This window comes from Camarhynchus parvulus, chromosome 3 (genome assembly GCF_901933205.1).
Source record: "Camarhynchus parvulus chromosome 3, STF_HiC, whole genome shotgun sequence".
NCBI classification, from domain to species: Eukaryota; Metazoa; Chordata; class Aves; order Passeriformes; family Thraupidae; genus Camarhynchus; species Camarhynchus parvulus.
This window is the reverse complement of record NC_044573.1, coordinates 97,526,862-97,551,953: the sequence shown is the minus strand read 5'-3', so window position 1 is coordinate 97,551,953 and position 25,092 is coordinate 97,526,862. Positions and strand designations below refer to the sequence as shown.

General features: G+C 35.3%; 1 protein-coding gene across 1 annotated transcript in view; it reads right to left on the bottom strand.

Annotated features, from left to right (window-relative positions):
- EYS (eyes shut homolog) overlaps positions 1-25,092 on the bottom strand; it is a 703,292-nt gene that overhangs the window by 418,357 nt on the left and 259,843 nt on the right. Inside the window, exon 21 of the mRNA XM_030944777.1 lies at positions 6,524-6,783. Coding sequence (XP_030800637.1) covers positions 6,524-6,783 — 260 coding nt within the window. The remainder of the gene's footprint in view (positions 1-6,523; positions 6,784-25,092) is intronic.

The following is a 25,092-nucleotide window of genomic DNA, read 5'->3' as shown; positions in this document are numbered from 1 at the left end:
AGTTGAATTTTGCACAGATTCAATGTATTTGTTTTCAATTGATGGAGAAATGAAACCATTGCAATGAGAAAACTATTTGCATTGTATGACATATGCGAGTGCTGATTGCAGGTTGTCTAAAGATCATAAATAGAGTTCACCCAAGTGATTTTGAACATCACTGGTATAGAAAAAATATATTGAAACAACTTTAAATTTAGCTATTGAAATTCAGCATATATTGCTATAAATATGGCAAAGGTTCTACTGAATTCTTTATTAAAACAATAACCAAAAATTGTCAACTTTACTTTTTTAAATACCCCAATAAGAATAATTTTTTTTGGTTATGTTTTGTATTTGTGGTTTTCAAAGTACCTAATGAAGGCAAGGAAATAATGAAAGACTGCTGTTAGAATAGTATGGCTTATTTTTATCTAGAGAAAATCTCGTCTGGAAGAAATAAGTGTCTTGGTCAGAGTTCCAAAGAAAGCTGTAGAAAGAAATCTTTGCTGGTACTCCAATATATGATCTAAACATGAGCCCACATCAAAGCAGTTGGTATTTTCTTCTTCTCCTCAGGATTATTTCTGTTCAATAACTTTTGGGCCTGACTGAAATGAGCTCTTAATATTTGCTGAAGGTTTCACAGCAATGTTACTATAAAGCTGGGAAAATAAAGCCTGGAACATTTCTCAAAATAGCCTTTCAATTATAGTCATTTATGTTGTTATGATGTTATTTTTTTTCCAGAAATTTCTTGAGCATGAAAGGATACCCTCATTTATTTTCCATCTGTATGTTTCACAAAATTAAAACCCAACAATAAAACCAAAACCAAATCAAAACAAGTCCAAAACAAAACAGCAAAAAAACCCAACCAATCCCCCCAAAAAACTGTAAAAGAATCGTCATAATACCAAGAAAAATTCTGTCTCAGTATTCTGTTTTGAAATATATCCCTCAGCACATAAAAAATTGTATTCTGAATGGTTTAGTTTATTATGTGCAAATGAGCCTGAACCAGAGTGAACCATCCAAATACTTTTCTTATCTGCGGCACATGTAATCTGCATCTTAATGATGCTGAACCTTCATCTATTCCTGCCTGTGCTTTGATTAAGGAAAAAAGAAAGATAAAAGAACTATAAATTAGTACACCACAGACCAAGTTAGGTACTAGGCCTGGTTGTGTGAGTAGGCAGAAGTCACTGACACACAAAATATTCAGTAGGTGTTTGATACATGCCATTCAGTGCCACTGAGTAAGAGCAGAAAAGTTGATAACACGTCTCTCTAACTCTGGTTTAATTAAGAAATTGGAGGGCATTAGTGAATGTAAGACACTAGGACTCATAGGACTATTTGTAGTCAACTTCCTCATCTGTAATCTCTCTTTTATTTGTGATGTTTGAAATTTCTAAAACTAAATTTGATTACTGAGTGGAAGGATGTCAATGGGCAGGGAAAATGGAACTTTACTGAAAAGGACACACTGAAGGTAAACCAATGTAACGTTATAAATAACTCACAGACATAGATAGATAGATATATATATATCTAGATATATATATAGCTATATATATAGATATATAGCTTTATAATGCTATTGCAATTAGTTTAAAACATTTGTGAATGTATTGAATACGTATAGATATATTTGAGGAAGTATCTCAGTAAGGTTAATTTTTGTAGTAACATCACATATTCGAGACTTTCAGAAATGAACAGAGATGAAAAACAACTGAAAATTATTACAGTTTCTTATTACAGTGTTAAAAAATAAAATCTTATTTCTCTCTATTTTTAATTGTTCAGGTGGCGTGAAAGTTATTTTAATGATATGAGGTCTAGGAACATCTGGATAGCTGTTACTTGAGATGAGACAGATGCTGTTTTTACTTCTGTTTCTCTGAAATATAGGAAATCCTGAATTTGTCAACTCTGTCTATGGGGCTTCTGGGAGTTGCAAAGTGATGGAATATGCATAATATAGAAGCTAAATATCTGCTGTCACATTTATGGTCATTTCCATCTCCTTATTCCATTGCAGAGAAATATTACAAAATTGACCTCTGCAGGTAACAGGATTCTAATGGGATTCTTTTGCCCTAATCTCTCTACTGTTTCGCTCATCAGAACAGTACCATAGATGTTTCTGTCCTTACCATGAACTATTTATGAACCAATATTTGCAAACAGCAGAGATATAATAGCAGTCCCATAATCATTAGTTCAGGTACTTAGGTTGTTCAGCATAACATAAGTAGGTACATGAATCAAAATCAGAGGTGTGTAAAATATTAGGCACTGTAAAAAGGCTATTTCCCTTTGTAAATTATGTATGCGCATGTCTGAAAAAGAAATTGGTACTGAAGGACTCAGAAATTTGACAATGGCAAACTCCAATTTGAACAACTTGCTTTTCATAATCTGTTTATTATTTCTGCTTGGTATTATAAATTTTGCAGATTATAATAATTTTCACTTAGCCTTGTTTCAGGCATTGGCTGAAAAATATTTTGCCTCGGTTCAAATTTCTAGCTGTAAGGTGCTATAGACCAAATAAAAATGATCACTAGCATCTAGAAAAAAGAGTAGGTGTCATGGGAAAGCTATTGACAGGAGACTGATAAAAGAGGAGAAAAAGTCCAGTGAAAATCTGTTTAAAACAAGGACTTCAAAAATTACCTTGAAACATAAAGAATGTATTGCTTTTAGAAAGGACAAAGAAAAAACAGAATGCATAATTCCAGTAAAAACTGTTGCTATTGTTTCTCCTTAGAGATGAGTCCTTTTTATAGATTTCCCTGAAACAATACACATAATTTCATTACACTCTAAAACTGATGGCTTTAACCTTAATCCCCACGCATAAACCAGTTTTTCAACTTCTCAGTTTCTAGCTTTATATTTTTAAAGCTGCAATGAGGATAAATAAGATGACAAATCTTTTGTGTACTTGCGTGCTGTAATGACAAATGTTGCTACCCCGCTGTTCTTTTTACTCCTCTCTAAAACTGTGTGCTTCCAAAAGCTGTGGAAGTAAAAAACAAAAACAAAAACAAACCCCAAAAATCAAACAAACCAAACAAACTACAAGAACAAAAAAACCCAAAAAACAAAAAACAAAAGAACAAAAAAACAAAAAAAAAAAAAAAAAAAAAAAAAAAAAAAAAAACCACCAAATCCAAAACCCCCCAACTTTACAGCAAAACCACAAGAGGCAACTGGTCAAGAATTCAGCCTGCCTACCACCTGAAAGATTTTTCCTAAGCTGCCTAAATAGTCGGCAGAGTGACATAAACATTTCTACAGCATTATCCATTTCACTTTATATGTCTACTTTTGTTTGAAATGAAGTATATCAGAAAATAACACCTCCTTAATGTAATACTGCGGACATCCACAATCCAGACATTTCCAGTTTATTTCTTTCAATAATACATACATTATTATATTGGTCCAATCTCCCTTCTACCATAACTCATTAAGATGCTACTGAGTTAACACAAATGCTAGCCAAATAATCCATATTTCTGAAAAGAGTAGGTAAAGCTTTGATATGAACTCTCTCTATATGTATGCAATACTTAATGTATAGTATGTAGCATTTCCTGATAATTTTTCTATCACAACCTAACATGTTTACGGAAAATTGTTTTCATTGTAATACGGAGGCTGCATGAACATCCTGAGGTTATCCTATCTGTATTACTTGGACTAATGAAGGAAATTCTACATCTAATTTTAAAGAGAGATTATCTTCTACTTTCTAAGAAGCAGGAATTCTAGGAACCGCTTAAATTCAGCAATCTTGGCCTTTTCTTTCTGTCTTTATGTCCGCAACAACTCTATCTGCCTTTTCTGCTAGCTTGGTTAGCTACTATATAGCTACTATAACAATAACTACTAATAGTTCTCATAAAAGAATAAATTGCAGTTAAAAAAAGTCTTATTAGAAAACACTAAATATTTTCTGGCCTGTATTTTATGGTTGCAAATTATTTTTTTATCTTGTTATTCTTTGCAATATTTATGTGCTTATAATTACACAGGTTTCACACTTTCTTAAAACTGTTATCTTTTATCTCCCATTTCATCGTTAATTAAACTTGTTCATCAGTTCCAGCAGAGAGCTGATCTTGCACTTAGTAGTTGTATGCCCTCTCATAGTTTTCCTTGGTTCTGAATACATTTTTTCAGTATTTTTTTTTCTTGGAACACAATTCTTAGAAAGCATCACTATTTTTACCAAAATGTCCTATCTCTCTTTCGGGTTGCATGGTCTAATGCCTAGACTCTTGTTTATTTACCCTCTATTTTACTTATATATGCGGTTGAATTTCTCTTTGGATCTTTCTCATGTAGACCTTCTGGGGAATTTATGAATAGTGGCCAAGACTCAGCTACAAATATTTCAACATTATTTAAATTATATAATCTTGCTTACATCTCCTGCCTTGCTTTTCTGTTACACTAAATTTTCAGTTCTATTATTAAGATTAATTCTAAGAATGGAGTTCTCTAATACTGGAAAGATATGTTGATAAATTAAGCAATAAAAATTCTGCTATTTGCCCTAAGTTTTGCATTCCTCCTGTTTTCTTTGCATTTTGCTGTGTTATTTAAGGAGATTCAGTGCTGGCTATATGATTAACAGTTCAAACCCCTATGTCCTCCCAACTGTCTTGATCAAACCCTTGCTTATCAATTACTGGCAAAGTATTTAAGAGGGGTTTTCTCTACACCTCTTGGGAAACTTGTTCTACAGCAGTGATTCCTAAGCTTTTGCAATAATGACTCTCCCTACAACATTTTTGCAATCTTAAATATACCATTTTGCAGTTGTAGAGATCATAACTTTTTAAACTGTTTAGCCTGCTTCTGTGGACAATTTGACTTAAAGTCATGGTCTAACACTGTTCTATGATATGAGAGCCCAGTTTTGTTACACAAATATTATAAGCTATCTCTTTGAAGGAAGAAAACCTCTGTATCTAGGGCAAACAGCTCAAGAGTAAGATTTACATTAACAGTATTTATAGAATTTTAAAACTCTTTATAGCAAAATCAGACGGCTATAGTTCCCCAATGTACATACGGGAATAAAGATGCAACTTTGTTTTATACTACAGCTAATCTTGACTTTATCATCTTCCCACCAATTTGCTGTGGTAATTCAGTCCTAAACTAACATCTTACATCAACTTTGATTCTGCCCAATTCATATTCCATCAGCTTTTATCTTCTCTGACCTAGCCAATGCATATTCTCTTTTTCTTCCAAATGTGTACCACTGTCAGTGGTATAATTTATGGTCCTGCTGTACCCATCTCAGATATGGTGTTCTACCATATGGTGCTCTCAGATAGTTGTTAAAATTTGGTAAGCACTGCTACATTTTGTGATTCCTGTTACACCAGACTCAACCTTTCTAATGACCGGACTGTTAGCTACTGGCAACTTTAATCCACATGCCATTTACTACTAAGTCAAGTGTTTTGGAGTAATCTACTTATGTTTTTGAAAAACAACTTTTCTTAAAGATGCTTCTCTAAGCAACTTGCATACCTCCCCAATGATCTTTGGGTTTTTTCCTCAGCAGTTTGTGGTAACATTTACCTTAATAGTAAAAAACCCAAGGTATTATATGCTCCTCATTCCTAGATATTATATCCATATCTTTGTGGCTTAATAAATGACAAATAATAGTATTGTCATGTAACACTGCAGTTATCTGCTAGCCTTTGTCCATAAGAGACCCCTACCTTTATAGGCATAACAGTGAAGACTTCAAAATCCTGCTCCAATTCCAGTTTCAGTAATTGCACTCCCCCACCACTTAACTTTTCTAACTTTTCAGTACAGTTGTTGATTAGTTAATGTGTTCTTCAATTCCTACATGGAAGTGTATAGCAATGTTCTGCACAGTTAAACTGTTGCTGTGTTCTACCTTAGCAGCTCTTGTACATTGAGGGTGAGATTGTGTCTTTTAAGCCATGGCCCAGGGAAGCTGTCAGCACCTGCTGTGATTTGGTTCCTTGTGCATACACGGAGAAACCCACTATATCCATTAAGCAAGGGAAGATTACTTCCCTGATGTGCCAGGCCTTCCTGACAGCTCAGCAGGAAAAGAAACAATTTCCAACTTGCTCCAATTTTTGTACTTTCACCAATTTGCATACATTTTTTCTAAATCTGCCTGTCTGTTTGTCAATTTAGTTTGTCTTTGCTGGCCAGGTGCATCTCTATCTCTATGTCATTGTAACAACTGACTGAGAAATACTGATTTTGAGTGCTGAATCTAAGCCACAATAGATTTAATAAGTATTGTAAAGTAAGAAATTAATAATAAGTAAACTGACAGCTATCTTTCCAGTCTTAACACAACTGATAAACCTTCTGCAATTCATAATGGTTTTAGGTTCTTTGAAACATATTCTTTTCCACTTACATTAAAGATAGTCACAAATTCAATATATATTTGCAATTTTCCAGAGCACAACAGAAAATGGAAGAAATTAACTATTCCAGTTCTCACCTGTTTTGCAAATGCACATTGGATTTCCATCTACTTGTGCCAAGCAGGTGGAATTGTTTATACATGGATTGTAAGGCAGCTCACAGGGACTGAAGCGCTGGTGGCAGAAGTCACCAGTATAAAATGGAGGACAAATGCAGACAAACTGCCCCGGCTTCACAGATTCAAAACAGGTGGCTCCATTCAAGCATGGTTCAGATTCACATTCATTTATATCTTCACTGCAGTCTGGCCCTGTCCACCCTGCTGTACATGTGCATCTGCAGGGGTGAAAAAAAAAAGAAAGAGAGCATTGACATGGCAGAATAAAAATTAACAGCTTGGCCCAATCACTTAATCACTTCCAACCCTTTCTATGTCAAAAAAACCAAAAAAATTAAAACAATATCAATACTACATTTCTGCAATTAGTTTTTCTTTTCCTGGCAATTGTATCATAATGCATTATGAATAAAATTTATATTCAGGTTATTATCCCAGAATTTATCTGAGGATAAATAAATAAAAGCAAAAGGACTTATTCTAAGTCACAGTATCACTTGGAGAACCATCTGGTTTAGGAAATGCAGATAGAATCATGTTTAGACCATTTTTAAGATGAAACAAGGACACAAATTATCAAACATGAAAAGTAAATTTTCTAAACGTTAAGGATTAGAAGGACATCTTTTCATATGTATGAAACTAGTAAGTACTCCAATGTTTGGGGTGAAATGCATCAGGTTGCATATCCAGTACGTTTAAGAAAGTAGGAATCATGAGGGATCCTAATTTCATTGTATTCTTTCTCTTTTTTGAATGCTTTTGTGATGATCTGGTAATGGTAATACAGGAGAAAAAAATTCGACCAAAATCTAAATTACATCTGAATGTAAGGAACCTATCTACATGAATTAGAGAAATATCTTTTGTTATTCACAATATACATAAGATGTGGCTCTGTAAATTCAAAGGAAACAATTTGCTAATGCTTCAAACATTGCAGAGCCAAATTTCTTCACTAGCTGCAATAAAACAGGCCTCTATGTGCTTTAGAAGTCATACGTTCCTGTTACTTTCACTGTAAATAAAGTTGAATTTAATTTCATTTTTGCAGATATTTGGCAGGACAAGATACAATATGAAAGATGAACTATTCCAGCTCTTGTCTACTTTGATCAATATTGATTTCAGGTATTAAATCATTCAAATATATCTTCATCATTATAATTTGATAAGAAAAAATGTTCTTAAATAACAAAAAGGTTGTTTAATGGAGAATCTGTTGTGTAGTTCTCTTTTGTAAGGCACAGGTATTTCTTGCCACAAGAAAGAAAAAATTCACCCCTTAAAAAAACCCAGTCTTTTCTTTCAGATTTTTTTGTGTTCTGGGATTTCTTTCAGATTTTTTTGTGTTATTTAGTTGTGGGATAACATCACCATGTCACATAAAAAGAAATGGATATTACAAAGGAATTTTATTTATACTTTTAAAGGCCTGAGTATTTTAGCATTAAGGATTTAAAAATCAGGTTACTGTATTTTTCTCATGTTAAAAACTAATACCCCTTGCTATCAAAAATCATTCAGACATTCTTAAAATAACTGACAAAAAATCACATTTCAGAACGCATAGTTTAAAATACTTAAAACATACTTTTGGAAATATGGTTAAAAACAATTTCTTTTTATTCTCTGCTTATGCATAACAAACATACCTGCTTTTGATATACATGGCAGAATGCATTTATTATCTAGAAGCAACATCCACTGAATAACTGCATGCCTGATTAGTGCTTTACTGAATTTTCTCTTAAGTAGTCAATATATAAAAGCATCAGACTCTTACAAATTAAGCATCTCCAAATGTCTCGTAGTGAACATAGGAGAACAGTGACCCAACAGATGTTAATTGTTTTGCAGCTGCTCTTTTTTTTGTTGACTTCTTTTATGAAGTTGTGAATAAATTACTACTGATGCAGTACTACAAATTGGTATGTAGCACTTGGCTATGCTCCATTTTTAGCTTAAAAAGCTCATTAAGTGGAGAGCCTTTCACTTTGTATTAGGAGAACATGGTTCAGTTCTGACCTGGTCCAACTTTATGGACATAACTGAAGTGCAGAGGAGCAAACATTAAACAAATTTCATTCCCTTTTTTCCCCTAATGAGTTTCATAACTGCCTTTGAGTTATCAAAACTGTTCTGTATGACTACAGGGAACACTAGGTCACTGAAACACAGCAGTTATCTACACTGCACAACTAGCCAGTCCTACCCTGGCTTCATGCCAGCTCCCAGCTGAGGTGCAACAGTCAATATTAATGCAAAGGAGCAATTAATAACAGAGCTTTTTGTACTCTTTTCTGGGTTATTAAAAAGTGTTACTGGAAACCTCATTAAATGTGAAAAAAAATAATAAAATACACAGAAGCATCTATCCTGAGGCCCAGTTTTAAGAATCAAGACAAAATTTTGTGTTAATGAGAACAGTAATTTAAAAAAAAAGGTAAGGAGGTGTTAGGACTATTAAAAGTGAATTATAAATTAAACTATTATAGCTGTTATTCTTGGAAACTAACTGATCAAAAGGCAAAAATCCAAACACTTTTTCAAAATGACTAATTTTTTTCACTTCATTACAAAAATAAAGATGATTTCTAGAATTCTCAGGAAGAAAAAAAGGCTGATATATGCTTTTAAGAGTCCATATAAAGATAGTCAAAGCTGAATTTCTTTCTATTGTCTTACCAATTTGCCAGCATCAGTATTTTTCTTTCCAAGAACCAAATCCAAATACACCCACTGATATTAGAAAACCAAATCATGACTCTTTTATGTAAACTATTAATTTTAATAATATAAACCCCATTAACTTCTTAGGTTGTGATATGTGTAGAATTCCTCCAACACATATGAATCAGCTTCCATAAGCATTATTTCTTTACTTTCCATACATCTCTCTATAAATTGAAAAACTTTCTATAGAAAAACAACAAAAAAGAATGGAAAATGAAAATACACAACCTATATTTATGATTTCATATTTTACCACCTATATTAACATTAAAGTCGGAATTAAAAATTGCAAGCTCTATTCATGAATTGTATCTAGAGAAGTAGTGCTAAAGTAATAGTTTCCTCTGTCTCCATATGATGAGTTAAGTATTAAATTTGGTTCTTACCTGCTTGAAAATCCCCTTTCTACTTCTCACATTCCAGTGAAATATAGGTGTCACCTGCCTTATATCCTACATTAAAGGTTTTAAGGAATTAAAAAACGGAATAGTTTTAAGAATACCTGAATTGTTGATTTTGGAAAAAAGTTTCTGAGGTTCATCTAGACTCCCCTGCTCAAAACAGGCACAACTAGAATTTTCTCAGATCTGTGTCCAGCCTGGTTTTGAGTATCTAAAAGATGGAGACTCCACAGCCTCTCTGGGAAATCTATTCCAGCACCTGACCACCCTCACATTACAAAAAAGGAGCATTTTTTTATCTTCATGTGGAATTTCATGTAGCTTGCCTTCTGCCCACTACATATTTTCCTGTCACCGGATACCCCTGAGAAGAGTCTGCCTCCCTTTTTCTTGCTCTTTTTTATTAATTTTACATATTGGCAGGAGCTTCTGTGGGCCAAAACCATTTTTGCAGCTCGCTAGCTGCAGAGGCAGTCTCTCCTCAATCTTAAGAGTTCTAAAGTGGCTGTCTGTCAATTAGAAAATCATATTGATGGGTTTATTCCAAACTAGCTCAGCTAGAAGCTCTGGAAAATGCCAAAGCTTAACAAAAGCACATGGTTTGACTCTTGGGGATGGTCCTGTTCAGGGGCAGGAACAGGACACCATGATCCTTGTTGGTCCCTTCCAACTCAGCATCTTCTGTGATAAGCAGTAATATAGATGAATATTCCAGAGTACAACACATTTCAGAATAAGCTATTTTTTTCTTTTACATCTCTTTCTTTATAGCAGAAAAATACAAGAAACTGGTCTTTTTAGTCTTCTGCATAGAAAACATTTCAGAAAGTATCAGTCAGAGCACTTTGCCACAGATAAAGGTGGTTTTGCAGAAAAAATTACAATATTTAAGAAACACCAGAACTGCTTTTTCCCTAGTGGTTCAGTCAAAGTAACAGGAAGCCTAAACTGAACCCTCAGCTACAGTGCGCCCATCATTCAACTGCCTCTTTGACAAATTCTTGATAAGAAATGGCAAGACATTCAGTGAAGTTTAGGTCAGCATGTTAGCCATACAATACATGCAACAATGGACCATTCTACAGTAAGGATTTATGCTGTTTAGTGCATTCAATCAAATCAACTAACAGCCTGAGAAACCACAGTACTCAGTGACAAATTTATTCCTTGTAATCTAGAGGCTATTGGATCATCTGAAGTAGAGAAATAAGAGCTTGCTTTCAATACATACATAGCTTGAAATTTAGTGCACCAACACACGCCACAAAGCTCCAAGGACATACACTTCCAGTCACCACAAAGGCTTCAAACACTCGTGTTTCTATCTCTTCCTTCCTTCTACAAACATGTTTTTTTTTCTTTCATACTGTGAAAGTTTATTATGTTCTTTGTTCCACAGACAGCTACCAGACCTCTTTCACCAGCTTCAACCTGAAAAAGCTGTCACAAGTTTATCGCTGAAGTTCTTGTGCTCCTAAATCCTAAAATACTGTAAGTTCTTTACTCTCATATGCCACCCCCTAAGATGATCTAAAATTTTCACCTACATCTCTCCTCCTCTTCCCTAAATTCATTTGAGCCTGCCTTTACAATCATTACCATAATTCATTCCCTACTTTATTCCTAGAGCTCTCCATTTGTAACCAATCAAATGTTTGTAACCAATCAATCCTATTAACTGATTAGAGAAAGCATTAACCTGGGCTGCAGTGCTTATGCTCTGATGGAATTAACAACCTTGAAGGATATAGGACAGCAGTGGAGTAGTCGGGACCCTGAATTTTAGGAAAGGAAACTTTCAGTCGATTAGCAGTTTAGGTTAGATTTCAGTATTTGGGTCCATGGGATCCCCTAGGAAACTGCCTTCAGGGAACAGGGATCTGAACAAAGCTGGCAGATCTTTAGAGCACACTTCCTGATTTCCCCATGTAAGAAATCAGGTAAAGAAGGTGAAAGACCAGCATGCCTTAGTAAGTATCTCCTGGGCAAACTGAAGTGCTAGAAGGAAATACACAGGCGAGGAATAAGTGACATCTACCCTGCAGAGAATATGGGATGTCATCTGGGTATGTAGTAGTGGCATTAAGAAAGCTAAGGCCCATTTGGAGCTTAATTTGGCAAGAGCTGCAAAGAATAGGAAGGGATTTACAGGTACGTTTGCCACAAAACTTAGGTTAAAGAAAATGTACTGCTGCAATAAATGAGACAGGGGAACCGGAGAGAGATAACTGAGATATTCAACATTTTTCTTGTTAATCTCATTTCCCAACTCTCTGAAGCTCATGCCAGGTACTGAGGGACTGAAGTCCTTCCCATCCTGGGAGAAGGTCAGGTTTGAGGAATCTGAATATACCTAAGTGCATGGAATTCCATGAGATGCACCCTAGAGGCCTAAGGGAACTGGCTGATGTACCTCTCTCCAAAGGATTAACCAGTAAGTAACCAAAGACCAATTTTTCCATCACAGAGTAAATTGATAGGTGAATGTAAATTGCTAAAATCATACATTAAAGAAAGTCCATCTGCCTTTATCTCCTGTTTGAATAAGGATATGAAGCTAAAATTAGGGGAAAAAAACCCATTGTTATCTTTGTCATACACACACATACCATTTTTTAATTTAACTGAGATATAGATACTGGCTTACAGGAAGTATATATGTCACCTGCAGTCTACAAATTGAATCTGAAGTGGTGGCTAAGAAAGCATAAATTAAGTACTTGGGGAATGGTACCAGGTAATAACAGACATGAATGGGTATTGACCCCAAACTGGAGAAAAATTATTTGTGAGGTCTATTGTTGAGAAGAGAGATAAAAAGATTAAGTTTCTGCTACTCTATTAATATTGTCAAAGGGTGTCTTTTGCATGTTTGATGCATACAGAAAACCTTCAAAGGGCTTATGTTGTTTTCATTCCCTTCCAGTTGAATTGCTTCAGACTTTTAATCATTTTTTTTTTTAATTTTAAAGATGTACTCTATTTGTTCTGTATACTTTCCTCCCATAATTCTCTGCTCATGTTCTTCCATTTGGTAACAGTAACTAAAATTTATTCCTGATATTCTGTGTATTCAGGAACATTACATTACAAAAAAACTCCAAAAAACTGTATTTTAGAGGAACAGATAGAGAAAGTTGTATATGCTTGTTTTCTATATATTTCTTCCTTAATTCTCTATTTGAACCGATGAGTTCACATAACCACAAGGTAACACTCAGCTCTATGAGACAGCAAGCTATATTTCAGCTTCTGCTTTAAGCTCTGTTTGAGCTGTAATGCACAGATTTCTGTTTCAGGAAACAGAATATTACATGCTACAAAGGGTATTTATACTTTCAACTCTTTTTTTTTTTTTTTTTCATGCTGCTGCTTTATTTTTTTCCATTTTCCTGAACCAGAATATAAGATATACCTTATATCAGGCTGGATGCAACTTTCAGGCTACTGGACCCCAGAGATGAGGTACACACTAATTTTCTTTTTGTATCAAACTCTTTCCTTATTTATCCCAATAACACCAATTCATCTTGTCTACAAGGCCGGATAAATTTATATTGTTATCTGTTTCAGCCAGTAAACATTAAAATAATTAAAAATCTCTAGTCAAACTGTCTCATTTGAATGAGCGTTTGTGCTTTAAAAGCACAAGTGCTGAATACTTTGAATACTTTTAATTAAGAAAGACAACAAAACAAGTAAAAACTGTAATAAGCAAAACAGAAGATTATTTCTGTCATGTGGGAGGATCACTTGGGTCATATGGCCCTGAACCAGAAAATAAAACATGTTTGGTATCAACAGTCTAGTTCATAGACCATTACCATGGGCAAAAAGATTGTTGGAGTTCCTTCCCATCAGTCTTGCCTACTTAAATTCCTATTTTAGAAGCAATAGAAATTAATTTTAAAATAAAAAAAATTACCTCCAATATTTGGGTGCATTTTTTTACTCTTGCTTTATAGTTTTGGTTACTATCTAAGGTGTTAGAAAAACTTTTTGCCATCTTCAAGTTTTTTAAAATAAATTATAATAATATCTACAAATACTGAATCATCCCTTAAAATTTAGGAACTTCCAAGCCCCAAACTTACCACGATGTACAAAAAGAGTATCGTAGTAATATGAAAATTTTGGAATGTAGTTTAGCAAGTTATCACACAACACAGGGTGAAGAGAAAGAAAAGTCTGTTTAAATTTGTGTCCTGTGTGTCAAACAATTTTCTGAGTAGCAGTATTAATTTCTTGAATTACTGCAGACCCCCACAGCGAATGTTTATGCATTTTGGCATGTGAAGCTGCTCTTTGAGTAACATTCTCTATTAACTAAACCCACATTAGACTTCCTTCTGTTCCTGACAAAATGCGAAGGGAAAATGACAGAAATGCCTTTTTATCTTACCATCTCTGGTCACTAACACCAAGAGCTGCATTATTTGCCAGTGTACCTTTCATCACTGGAACAACAACCAGTACAGCAGCAACAAGGTAATTCAAGATTTCACCATACAATCTGAGAGAAAGTATGTAATTTGCAGCCTTTTTAACAGGCAGCACCTCTCCAAAGATGTGACAAGGAGAAAACCCTAAATTTGTGAAAACTGAGCATCAGTAAATCAATGCTACTATAAACAGTAAGTAAATGATCTGCCTGCAATATCTTGGGTGGTACTGACTCACTTTGGTAGAGAAAAAAAGGGAAGTATTATTTCATTCTTTCAAGAATCAGAGGGAATCAGTTGTCATGTGACTTCCACGTTACAGCAAATTAATCTGTTAGATTGAGATGTTGAATAAATCAGCTATCAGTATGACACTCCATCTTTCAAGGATTTTGAATAAAAGGCTTCCTTCTCCCCAGTTGCCCGTTTGCTTGTGCTCCTCTCTGTTAATTTAATGCTGGTCTTTGATGGCAACTGGGTTTATTGCTGCACCTGTGGAAACTGGTACCTTCAGCACTATTTCCCCTTGGAAATCTCTTCCTCTACTCAAGATTGCTGTGCAAAGAGCCTAGTTGTTATGGAAAGCAGCTCAATGCCTTTCCTCGGTTTTTATTGCTCTGATACTTTCTGAGAGTTACAGGTAACTCTTACAGTATTTTAGTATTGATTTTGAGACAAGTCCTCTTTGACCCGAGAAATCTGAAAGGAAGAAAATTGCTGCACTGAAAAAGTAGGAGCTATCACCTGAATGCAGGTAACAGCTCCTCCAGGAGAAACATTTGTTAAATTTGAGAAGTTTAGCAATGCAGTTGTAGTTCTGTCAATTGACCTCAAAGCTTTTCACTCTTTATACAGAGATTACACTGATTGCAGAAAAGAAAAAATGAACTCTTTGGGTAGAGTGCTCACAGTGGAAGGGACTTTGGCTCAGGGGGAGCAAAAGAGAGCCTTTCTGGTCTGTTCCTTCCAACACAGGCAATCAAAAAAGGCCAAATAAAGGTGATTACAATCGCAATCTTTATTAGCAATAATTAGCATGGCAATATGAAGTGCTAGATAACATGCTCCAACTCTGCAATTTTATGAAGCACGAACAATACAAATCTAACTGTGAAGACAGATTACCTTGACATTTAGAGAATTGGACATGAGAAAAAATTTAACATAATGCGCAGCTGCGCGTGTCGCTGGGCCCGGCACGCTCCACAAAATGCGCGCCACAGCCTGGTTGGGCCAGCCGCGTGGCCACTTCAGCCTTCGCTCCGAGCGGGGAGTGACTGAGGCAAACGGCTGGCTAGGGGAGCTCCTTCACGGCACAGGTGAAGGACTGTGCCCCTTGGAAGGCAGGGAAGAGGCAGCTCGCTAGCAAAGGCAGTAAGGACAAGGCAGAGAGGCAGCAATTCGTCGCAGCAGAGAGAAAGGTATCCGTCAGGAGGGAGACTGCACCGACCTGCCGCTCATCCGCCCCCAGGGGCGAGCAGTTATAGATTTCCCAGAAGGGAGGAGCGCGTCACAGCAAACAAATCATATTACAGAACAGAATGATGAGCATGAGACAATAACAAATGAGGGAACAACATAGGAGGGACAACCCAGCCTGCACCAATCACCTTCTGCCCCGGGTAGAAGTTTCTGGGGCTGGGGAGTGGGCAGAAAAATGACAGGCAGGTGCGTTGCCAAAGTAACAGGGGAGGGGAAATCTAGATAATGAGAAAAACAAGGCGGGGATTATAGATGGACATGAAAATTGATACAAAAAGGCGGGAGTTACTAAGGAAACCTGTGATGGACAGATAACTGCATGAGGGAGCGTGTGCAGGGAGTCTGGAGTCTGGGACAGAACCATCTTATAAAATACTGGAACCATTTTGAGTAACAAAACTACAACTTATAAAACAGACTGTAATACAACTTAGAACACCACCACCACCCACCACAACAATAATGTGCACCAATCCAAAAGTCTGTGCAAATGACCTTGCATAATTATTTGAATGGATGAGCAAATAAATGTTTATCTCCTTCATATTGGAGTTTTTGAACTCTGCAAGTCATTTAAGCAAGAGATCTCTATCAGTCTGGGAGAGGAGTGGGGGACAACTGCTTCCAATAATCTATGGAAAATTTTTCAGAATTGTTGATTAATGTTTCTTAGGGTCTACTCAAGTTCCAAGGAAGAGAATCATAAAATATTTCTATGGCTCAGTCTGACACAAAGCACTATCTGATCCAAGAATAGAAGCAAGAGTATAAGAAAACATTTATTTGAACAAATGGACTAATATATTATTTCTCTTTTTTCCCCCTTTTTTCTTTTTATTTATTCCAAACATAGAAGACATTGAATACTTTATGCCTAGAACCAATTAGATGCCTATAAAAAAACTGATAACCAAGGATAGATATAGTATTTATTATGGTAGAATATATTAGGTCATCGTGACATCGCTTAACCATATATATATTTATATATTTGAAGAGAACTATTGAAACATTTTCAACACTCTGCAGCAGTCATGCTAACTTCAACATTATAACTCAGATTTTCAAAAGAGCCTGTAGAAAATAAAACTTGGAAAGGCTAGAGAGTGTCATAATTAATACTGGCAGTCTAGAAAATACTTTGTAAATAGATTAAGGAGCAGAGATGTCCCTGTTTTCATATTTGTTATTAGAATAAGAGAAAGAAAAGAAAAAAAGGATTTGCACAAACTGCCCTTCATTAATATGCCGAATTATAACCTTTTACCCCTCACCTAACAGTGCAAGAGGATTGTAACCTCAAAAAAATACCACAGGCAATAACATTTCATCTTTCAAGACTAAATTTACCAAAAATCACCTAACACAGATCTTGATTAGTTTAGCCAAAGAATATTTATAGTAGCAAACCCTCGAAAATTTTTTTCAAGGAGTGCTACAATTCTGAAGCATATAAATAGTAAAAAAAAAAAAAAAAAGAAAAATTAAGCATCTTCAAGCAAGGCAGTACTTCTCAAAGTTAGAAAAAACAGACAAGCAAACAAACAAATATATCTGCACTGCTCGAATACTGCAGTAACACATGAGGTAACTATTTTTCTACTGCAGATTCTGTTAAAAAACCCAAATTTGACTTGTCGTGTCCTGGCAAATAGCATTTAAAAAAAAATAGCTTTGTCCTTATAAAGATTATTGTTTTGATATAAGCTATAAAAGCAAACAACAAATATTATTTTTAGTGTGTCTCCAACAGTCAGTTATGTCTTTATCTACCTTTGATATCTACTGTTGTATAAACAATCCAACTTTCTTCTACGGGTGTCTCACTGAGTTATTTCAATAGGGCAAACCTATGAAAATTTTATGACTGTCCCTTCCAGACAGGGAATGAACAAGTCCAAGAGACCTACATATAACAATGCTTATGGATGCTCATAGAGAGCTGTGATTTTTTGTATTCATAGTCCCTTTTCTCCACCTGTGACCTTCAAAGATAAAGGCTCACTTCTATAACTCTGATAGATTCTTTTCATATATCCAAACTGGCATTTAGTAGAAGAAAATATGATGGTTACTGGTCCTGAATTAGTCTGCTTGATATTGCTGAAGAGTGAGCACTGTTTTATAGAGGACCTCTAACAGTGTACAGTCTGTAATTGCAGTCTAAACAAACTCCTATAATGCTTCTATTGATCTAACAGAGCACACACGGTGTAAATCCCAGACAAATCCAAAAAGAACAATTAACTAAAATTTTATTACCTATAGAAACTAGTGGTGGGGAAGCCAAAATTGATTTTCTAATTGTGTTTTGTATAGTTTACTTATACTAGAACTATTTAGTTTATAATTTTTACATGTGTACATGTGTTTCATATTATATTGTCATATACAAGCAATTATTTCTAAAATGCAACTGTTTTATCTAACTCATAATTTTTCAAAGTTGTTTTTTTTCTAAATATACAATAATGCTCTTCTCCAAAACCAATTTTTTAGTTCCCATCCCATTCTAATTTTTTTTAAGATATTGTGACTTTTATTCTCTGAAAATAATTCTCTACTTCAAAAGAAAATGCCTCATAATTGAAGATGAAACTTTGGTATTCTTTTGGCTGTGAAGTCATTTCAAGACAAAATAAATAGATGTAATGTCTTGACATTAAAACCGACACATTTAATTTACAAAAATTTTCACCTTTGACCACTTCAGAATTGCTTTAAGAACGTAGGAAAAAGAAACAATGCCTATGAAACCAATGAAAACTCTCCCAAGAAGTGAAGCATAGATTTTACTAATGACCTCTCAAGTCAAAGGAAAAAGTACTGTTTGTATAGTAATGAGAAAGACATCTACACCCTGTCCTTTTATGTGGAACTGTTTATTACTGATTCTCCATGGTTCAAAAGGATATAATGCCAGCAGCAATGCCCATAATCCTTGAAAAAATTTGTTCCTTTGTACATGTATTAGACATTGCTGATGCATGAAATATCTAATCTGTAGCTAACAAAGACAGATGGTTTTCCCATTTGTTTCTAATGAGTAATTTTTAAAGTGTCAGCAGCATTTTTGTTTATTTGCTTGTATAAACTTCCTAATTTATTAAGGTTTTCCAAATTAAAAACTTGCATGTTCTTTAAGGGAGCAGTTAAATGAAGGGCAAAAGAACAAGCAGGAATGAGTCTATTATGAATCATGTGCAATAGAAGCATTATAATATTAGGATTAGAAATAATGAGGTAGTGAAATCTATCTTGAAAATTTTTTCAGACATTCTTTTTGTGCATTGCCTATCTTATTTCTATCCATTCTATTTTTAATTCTCACCATCCCATGACATCTCATCCAAGATTACTATGTGGTGGCAGCATTTTTGTTATTGAACAAAACTGTAGCTACAAAAGACAAGCCATTGAATTTCAGTTTTAGTGTCATTGCTACATAATGTGATGAGAGGATGAATTATGTTGAATATGGTCTTTGTGTCCAGCAATTCATCATGTTTTGTCTATGGAGGTGCTATGGTAGCATCTGAAGTCTTGCTAAGGTGAAGGGAAACAGTCCTCTCATTATCTGTCAAACCAGTCATCTCATTGAATGCTATCATCAGGAAGGCTTTCCACTTTGTGAAAACATTCTCTTTAGCACCTTCTTTTCCATCACGTGTGTGGAAACAGTTTCAAGGGTTATTTGCTCCATCATCTTTCCAGGGACCAGGGTAAGGTTAACTTGTCCACAGTTGCCCAGATCCTCCTTCTTGCCTTTCTTGAAAGTAACAGTCATTTTCTCCATTCCTAGCCTTCTTTTTTCTTCCTGTTTCCATTCCATTCTCTGACATATTTCCATAACCTTTCTTCTGATCCTTAAAAACCTCTCCTTGTCACCCAGATTTTTTAGACATTATCAAGAGCAGCGTCACAAGGTCTTGAGCCATTACCCTCAGAACTCAGGATATGTCCTATCAGGAGCCTGCATCTGAGAGTCTCCCAGTGTTTGCCATCACTCATCCTTCCTTCTGGTGCTGCCTTGTGACTCAGGTTAAGCTGATTGAGATGCTTCACTGGACAGAGCTTCTAGTTCATCCTCTGCTACCATGTCATGAGCCTACTCTGTAGTGGCAGAGCTCAGATAGGACAGGAACCCTCATCCTGCTGTCGAGGTTACAAGCTCCTAGCCTTCATTGTAACTGAAGTCTCCATTTCCAAAATCATATGCAAAGGCTCTTCCTGGTTCTCCTTCACTGTGTCTGGGAGTTCAGGTTCTTGTAATTGTAGGGTCTTGGAGAATATGATATTGTCCCCCATCTCAGCTTCACAGACTGCCTCCTGAAGCTCCTTTGCTTGGCAATGCAGATCCTCCTCCAGCATACAAGGGCTTCCTCCCTTGTATGCTGGACAAGGCAAGGATACTATCTTCTGATCCCAGCCTCAATAAGAGGTTCCAGACATTTCTGCAGCTCCAGGCCTACAGAGCTGCATCCTCCCTGAGGAGCTCAGTCTGGTTTGAAGTCTCTATTGGGCTGATCTAGTTACTCCTGTGGATGGTCAGTGACAGTGCCCTGCAGCACCTCGCTACCTAAGTACACAGTGTCCTCAGTGGAATTTCTACCCTTCTACTCTGTTGGCTGTGCTCTGGGCTTGGCAGTCACATACACTCTTTCTAGCGTTCGCTGAAAGCATGCTTGGCTGTCCTTAATGTGGAGTCAGCTGGAAACAAAAAGCTTCAAGTCCCCATAAATCAAGGAAAGTTGGCAACAAAGCTTGTGGGACACTGCTGCAGCTTGTTAGCAGTCACAGCCTTCTGTAGCTATCCCTTCTGGGGAGCACCAGGCACCCTGAAGCTCTTCAAAGTTTCACAGTAGTCCTCTGATGACCCCAGGGGTTCCCAGGAAGCTTAGCATATCACAAGCTAGAGCCCATAAACTGCTGTACAAACTGCTTTGTTTGTTAGCTCTGCTCATGTATTATTAGTACATTATTTGCAATGGAAGTGTTTAACTGCCCTACAGCAATGATAAATTTGAGTAACTTATATTGCATTTCATATACTCTCAAAGCTATGCTTGAGGTACTTATTATTTTAGAAACTGGTTTAAATTCCCTCAATTTAACCTGTGAGTTCATCAAATGATCATTTTGCATCTCTGGGTATTTGTAAACAAAATACATTATAAGAAAATTACTGAAAATCTATCCCCTAATGATTAAATATGCGAGGTGGAACAATGCTACTGTTCAGGAAGAAAAAGTTGATAAGCTAATTTTGGAGGGGGGGAAGGTATTTTCCAGGTACTTACCGTGTTTTGTTTCAAATTTTAATATTTCATAGGGATTTTGAAAAAAATGTTCTTGTTCTTTGAGAAGATTGTTGAATTATGGCTAAAATATGCCCTGAGGAGTGCAGAATGTCAGTGACTGTTAAATAATGCTGAGGTGGCACAGCAATATTTTCTTTTTTTGCTAAAGGCAATACAAACCCTAAAGCTCATTTCACTGCAGTATAACAAGAAGCACACTACACAATTTGAGTTGTTAGCAGTATTACCACAGAAGAGCTATAAAACACTTCCAATCTTTAGAGGAAACACTTGTTTATGCTTTCACACATTTCTTTGGCGAATTCATTAGTAAATTTCCTGATTGTCTATATAAATAATTTAAAGATGATTTTGAGTAAGAAATATGTACATAACTTGGTACTAGGATGAAGGGAAAAAACCCTACAAATCTGAATGAAAGATAAGTCAGAAGTGCAACAGACAAATGTTTTGGTAAATGTCTCTATAGCAGGAGAGGAAGAGCTGGCCAAAGAATCCTGAACAAATGACACATAAGAGTTGCTGCTTGCAATAAGATACTTAAGAATTTGGCATCTGGGATCATTGAATAACAAGGTGATACCCATCTATGGGAAAAGCTGCTTCTTGCTTTTGGGGGCAAAAAAGTTAAGGAAGGGTATAGCAGTAGTTAAAAGGAATGTGAGTAAAAACAGAAGGCACACTGAACACAGCATTAAAATGATAATCATATCATGGCTTCCTTTAGAATTCCATGATAGTTTAAAACTCATTCATTTAGAGATGAACATATCTTTCAAATGCACTGTGTGAATAAGCATGCTTTTACTTATAGATCTTTCAGATATTTACACATCCCAAATTTAGGAATCACCTGCTTCCACAACCCAAAATAAATTCTTTCCAGAAGGGGAAAAAAAGTAGCAAAACAGTATGCTAGTTTTCTGTAACAGTACTGTAATTTAAGTATGCATGAGACCGAATAAATCCTAATGACTTAAAACTGGTCTTTTTTTGGTGAGCTTAGCACAGGTTGCACTAACAGAAAACCATTTTATTATTCTGAAAAGATGTGGCTTAAAATGTTAAGTACAAAGAGGGAAGCAATAGGGCAAGATGTTGTACTTGGAAATGTACTGAGAAAGTAACAAGGAGGCAGGATATGTCTAACTCTGGTTGACAGCATGGTTATCCAAATTGTCAGCTGGCATAAATCATTATCTAAGTAAAGACAAAGAAGAATGATCATGGCATGGTTACTAATTGAAGAAGCATTGCTAAAGAAGACTAGCACAGTTTGAGATGAGTTCTGAAATCATGCAAAATAGCCTCTTCTACAAGCACAAATTATTCTTTCAGCTGGAATACAAAGGGAGATAGGGAAACTATGGCCTCCTACAGGACAGGATAAAGTACAGAAGAGTTTAAATGGAGAGAATTTAAATACAGACAATTGTTTTTGCACACATTAGCAGTAATTTCTCAGAAGTGCTTAAGGAACTTGAGCCTCAAATTTTAAGGTGACGTTGGCAGTTACCAACTTTTGTCCTTGCAGAACTTAGTAGGAAGGAGACCTTTCAGTATTTTATAACACAGCCAGGTGTATGATATCCATAACTGTGAAGGGGTAAATGGAGGCCTGTGATATTTTCCTTTTGCATGTTTTCTTACATCCTGTTGCACAAACAGGATGAAGGAAAGCATGCAATAAGGAAAATATCAAGGATAAGAATGAGCAGGCAGGAAAAATGTCTGTTTCCAAAACAAAACAAACAAAAAAACCAAACAAAATAGCAAAGGGTCTTGATTGCAAAAATAAAATATCAACAGTGGATAAGATAGCATGAAGAATTGGACTTCAGTTTACACTGAGATAATAAAAAGATGTCTTAGTGGATGGATTCAAGTGCTGACAAGGATAACATTTCTGTACTCAACTGAAGCAAACACTGAATCTTTCATAAAACATAAAAGATAGATAAATCACATAAGAAAATATACTTAGGTAGGTCTAATTTCCTATTTCATCAGGAGAAGTACATTTGCATGTCATAAACAGAAAAACAGCAGCAAGGCACCATTTTATTCTTTATAAAAAACTTAACAGGAATTGACAAAATGAATTTGTGGATTCCAATATGAATATACAGAAAGAACTGAGTACTTTGGAAAGACACTTGATTAATTCTCCAAGTTCTAACATCATAATGATTACAGACAAGTTCCAAACTATTCTAAATCATTAGAAACTCAAGGTCATTCATAAAATTATGTTTACTGTTATTTGGCAAGAGAGTTCAATAGAATTTCACTCAAAATTTGGTAACAGTAAAGGAGACACAGGGGCTTTAATTGGGGTTTAATTAGGGCTAAACCTCAGAATTATTGATACAATAGAGGAGAAATAAGGAATTCAGCTGATACTAGATAAATCTGTCCATAAATGTTCAGAGCCGTAGTTTGAGATTTCATGTTATCATGAGAATTAAAATCACATGGCTCTGGAAATATATGCATGAAATATATGTATGAATTTTTTCTAAATTAATTTATTTGCCATATGTCATGAGCCAAACTGAAAACTGAGAAGGAAGAGAAAGATATTTCTCATTTTATCAGCTGAATATAAATTAAGTCAAGTTAAAGGGGACATATTAGAAGCTATTCACATCCAAAAAATCAAGCTTGACTACTGGTTCAGAATCTTTCTTATCTGATTTTTTTAAAAATGAAAATATGCATCTGAGAAGGCCTTATTTTGCTTTTTATTTTCCTATTGGGATGTGATTTACTTTTCTGCGATGGAATCCATAAAGAAAGATACTCGTGTGACAGATTTGTTGATACTTCAGTTTTGCCAGATGGTTTTCATTTCAAGATTCAACAATGAATAGCCACAGATAAAGAAAATCAACTCCAAAGTGAAGTTTTAAATTAGTAATTATGTTTTGAATAATTATTGTTTTATCACACATTTGAATTTGGTAGCAAAATGTTTCATTTTCATTATATTCACTTTCTTTCTATACAAAAAATATTTTTAAGCTGTTGCACAATAAATTACTTAGATTTTAAGTAACTGATGGTCTCAGCTGGGCTTGCAAATATTTATGGAAAAGTAAACTAATGAAGATTATCAAGGCATAAAAGGAAGTGAAATTTATTATCCCTTACATTAATTTAAGTTGCAAGAGGTATCAAGTACCAGTCACGGTGTGGCAAATTTCAAAGAAATTCAGAATATTCTGAGTATTGCTGCCAGCACCTCAACTTACAGCAGGAAAATAAACAGTGCCAAAACATGGCCACAGGCAAGAAAACTTCATTGCCTATCACTGATGAATCCTCAGATCACTTGCTGGCCTGACTTTGATCCAGAATAATGCCTATCCAAAACAATGCCTGGGCACAGATCAAGAACTGCAATGATCTTTTCTGTTAGGCAACTATAATCCAGTTATCCTGTTCTAAAAGCTACATTTAAGTTTAAAGGCATGACTGGATTTCCTCAGGTTCAGGTATCAGTTACTGCCAATACTTACCTGCCATAACACAAACACTTTGCCTTGTTGATGTAGCTTTTAACAGAAAAGTATTAGTAAAGGCAAAAAAGGAAAAAAACAAAAAACCAACACAGTTTTTAAATTAAGAGTAATTATGATCTTTTAGCATCTCTGAATACAAACAAGGACAGCTCTAATGATTGAAGTGAAATTGCTTTGTAATATATAAATAAAGCATTGAGCTATACTAATTTTCCTTGGTATTGCCAAGTCTCAGAGTCACTTTCAACTCTAGGTATCTTTGAAGATGTTGTTTTGTTTGGTGTAACCTGCCCCTTGTATATGATGATTCAATGGTATGTCTAATTTTCCTGTTCTGTTATGTCAACTAGGACAAATAGCTTTGAGAAAAAATATGCCTGGTGCTTACACTTCAAACCAATTTTCTTGTCAATATTTTCTGTAACAGTTCTGTATTTGCAAAATCCAGAAAAGTACTTCTTGAGCATTTTTATTCTCAATAAAAAATAGGAAGTCCTTGGATTTGTGCATAAGTTGTTGACCCAGCTATGAGTAAAATTAGAAGAAGCCCTGTTACCTTCTGCAATACATATAATGCTTTCTGGCTGGAAAAATTGGGAAAATGAAAGGACAGGTAAGGAT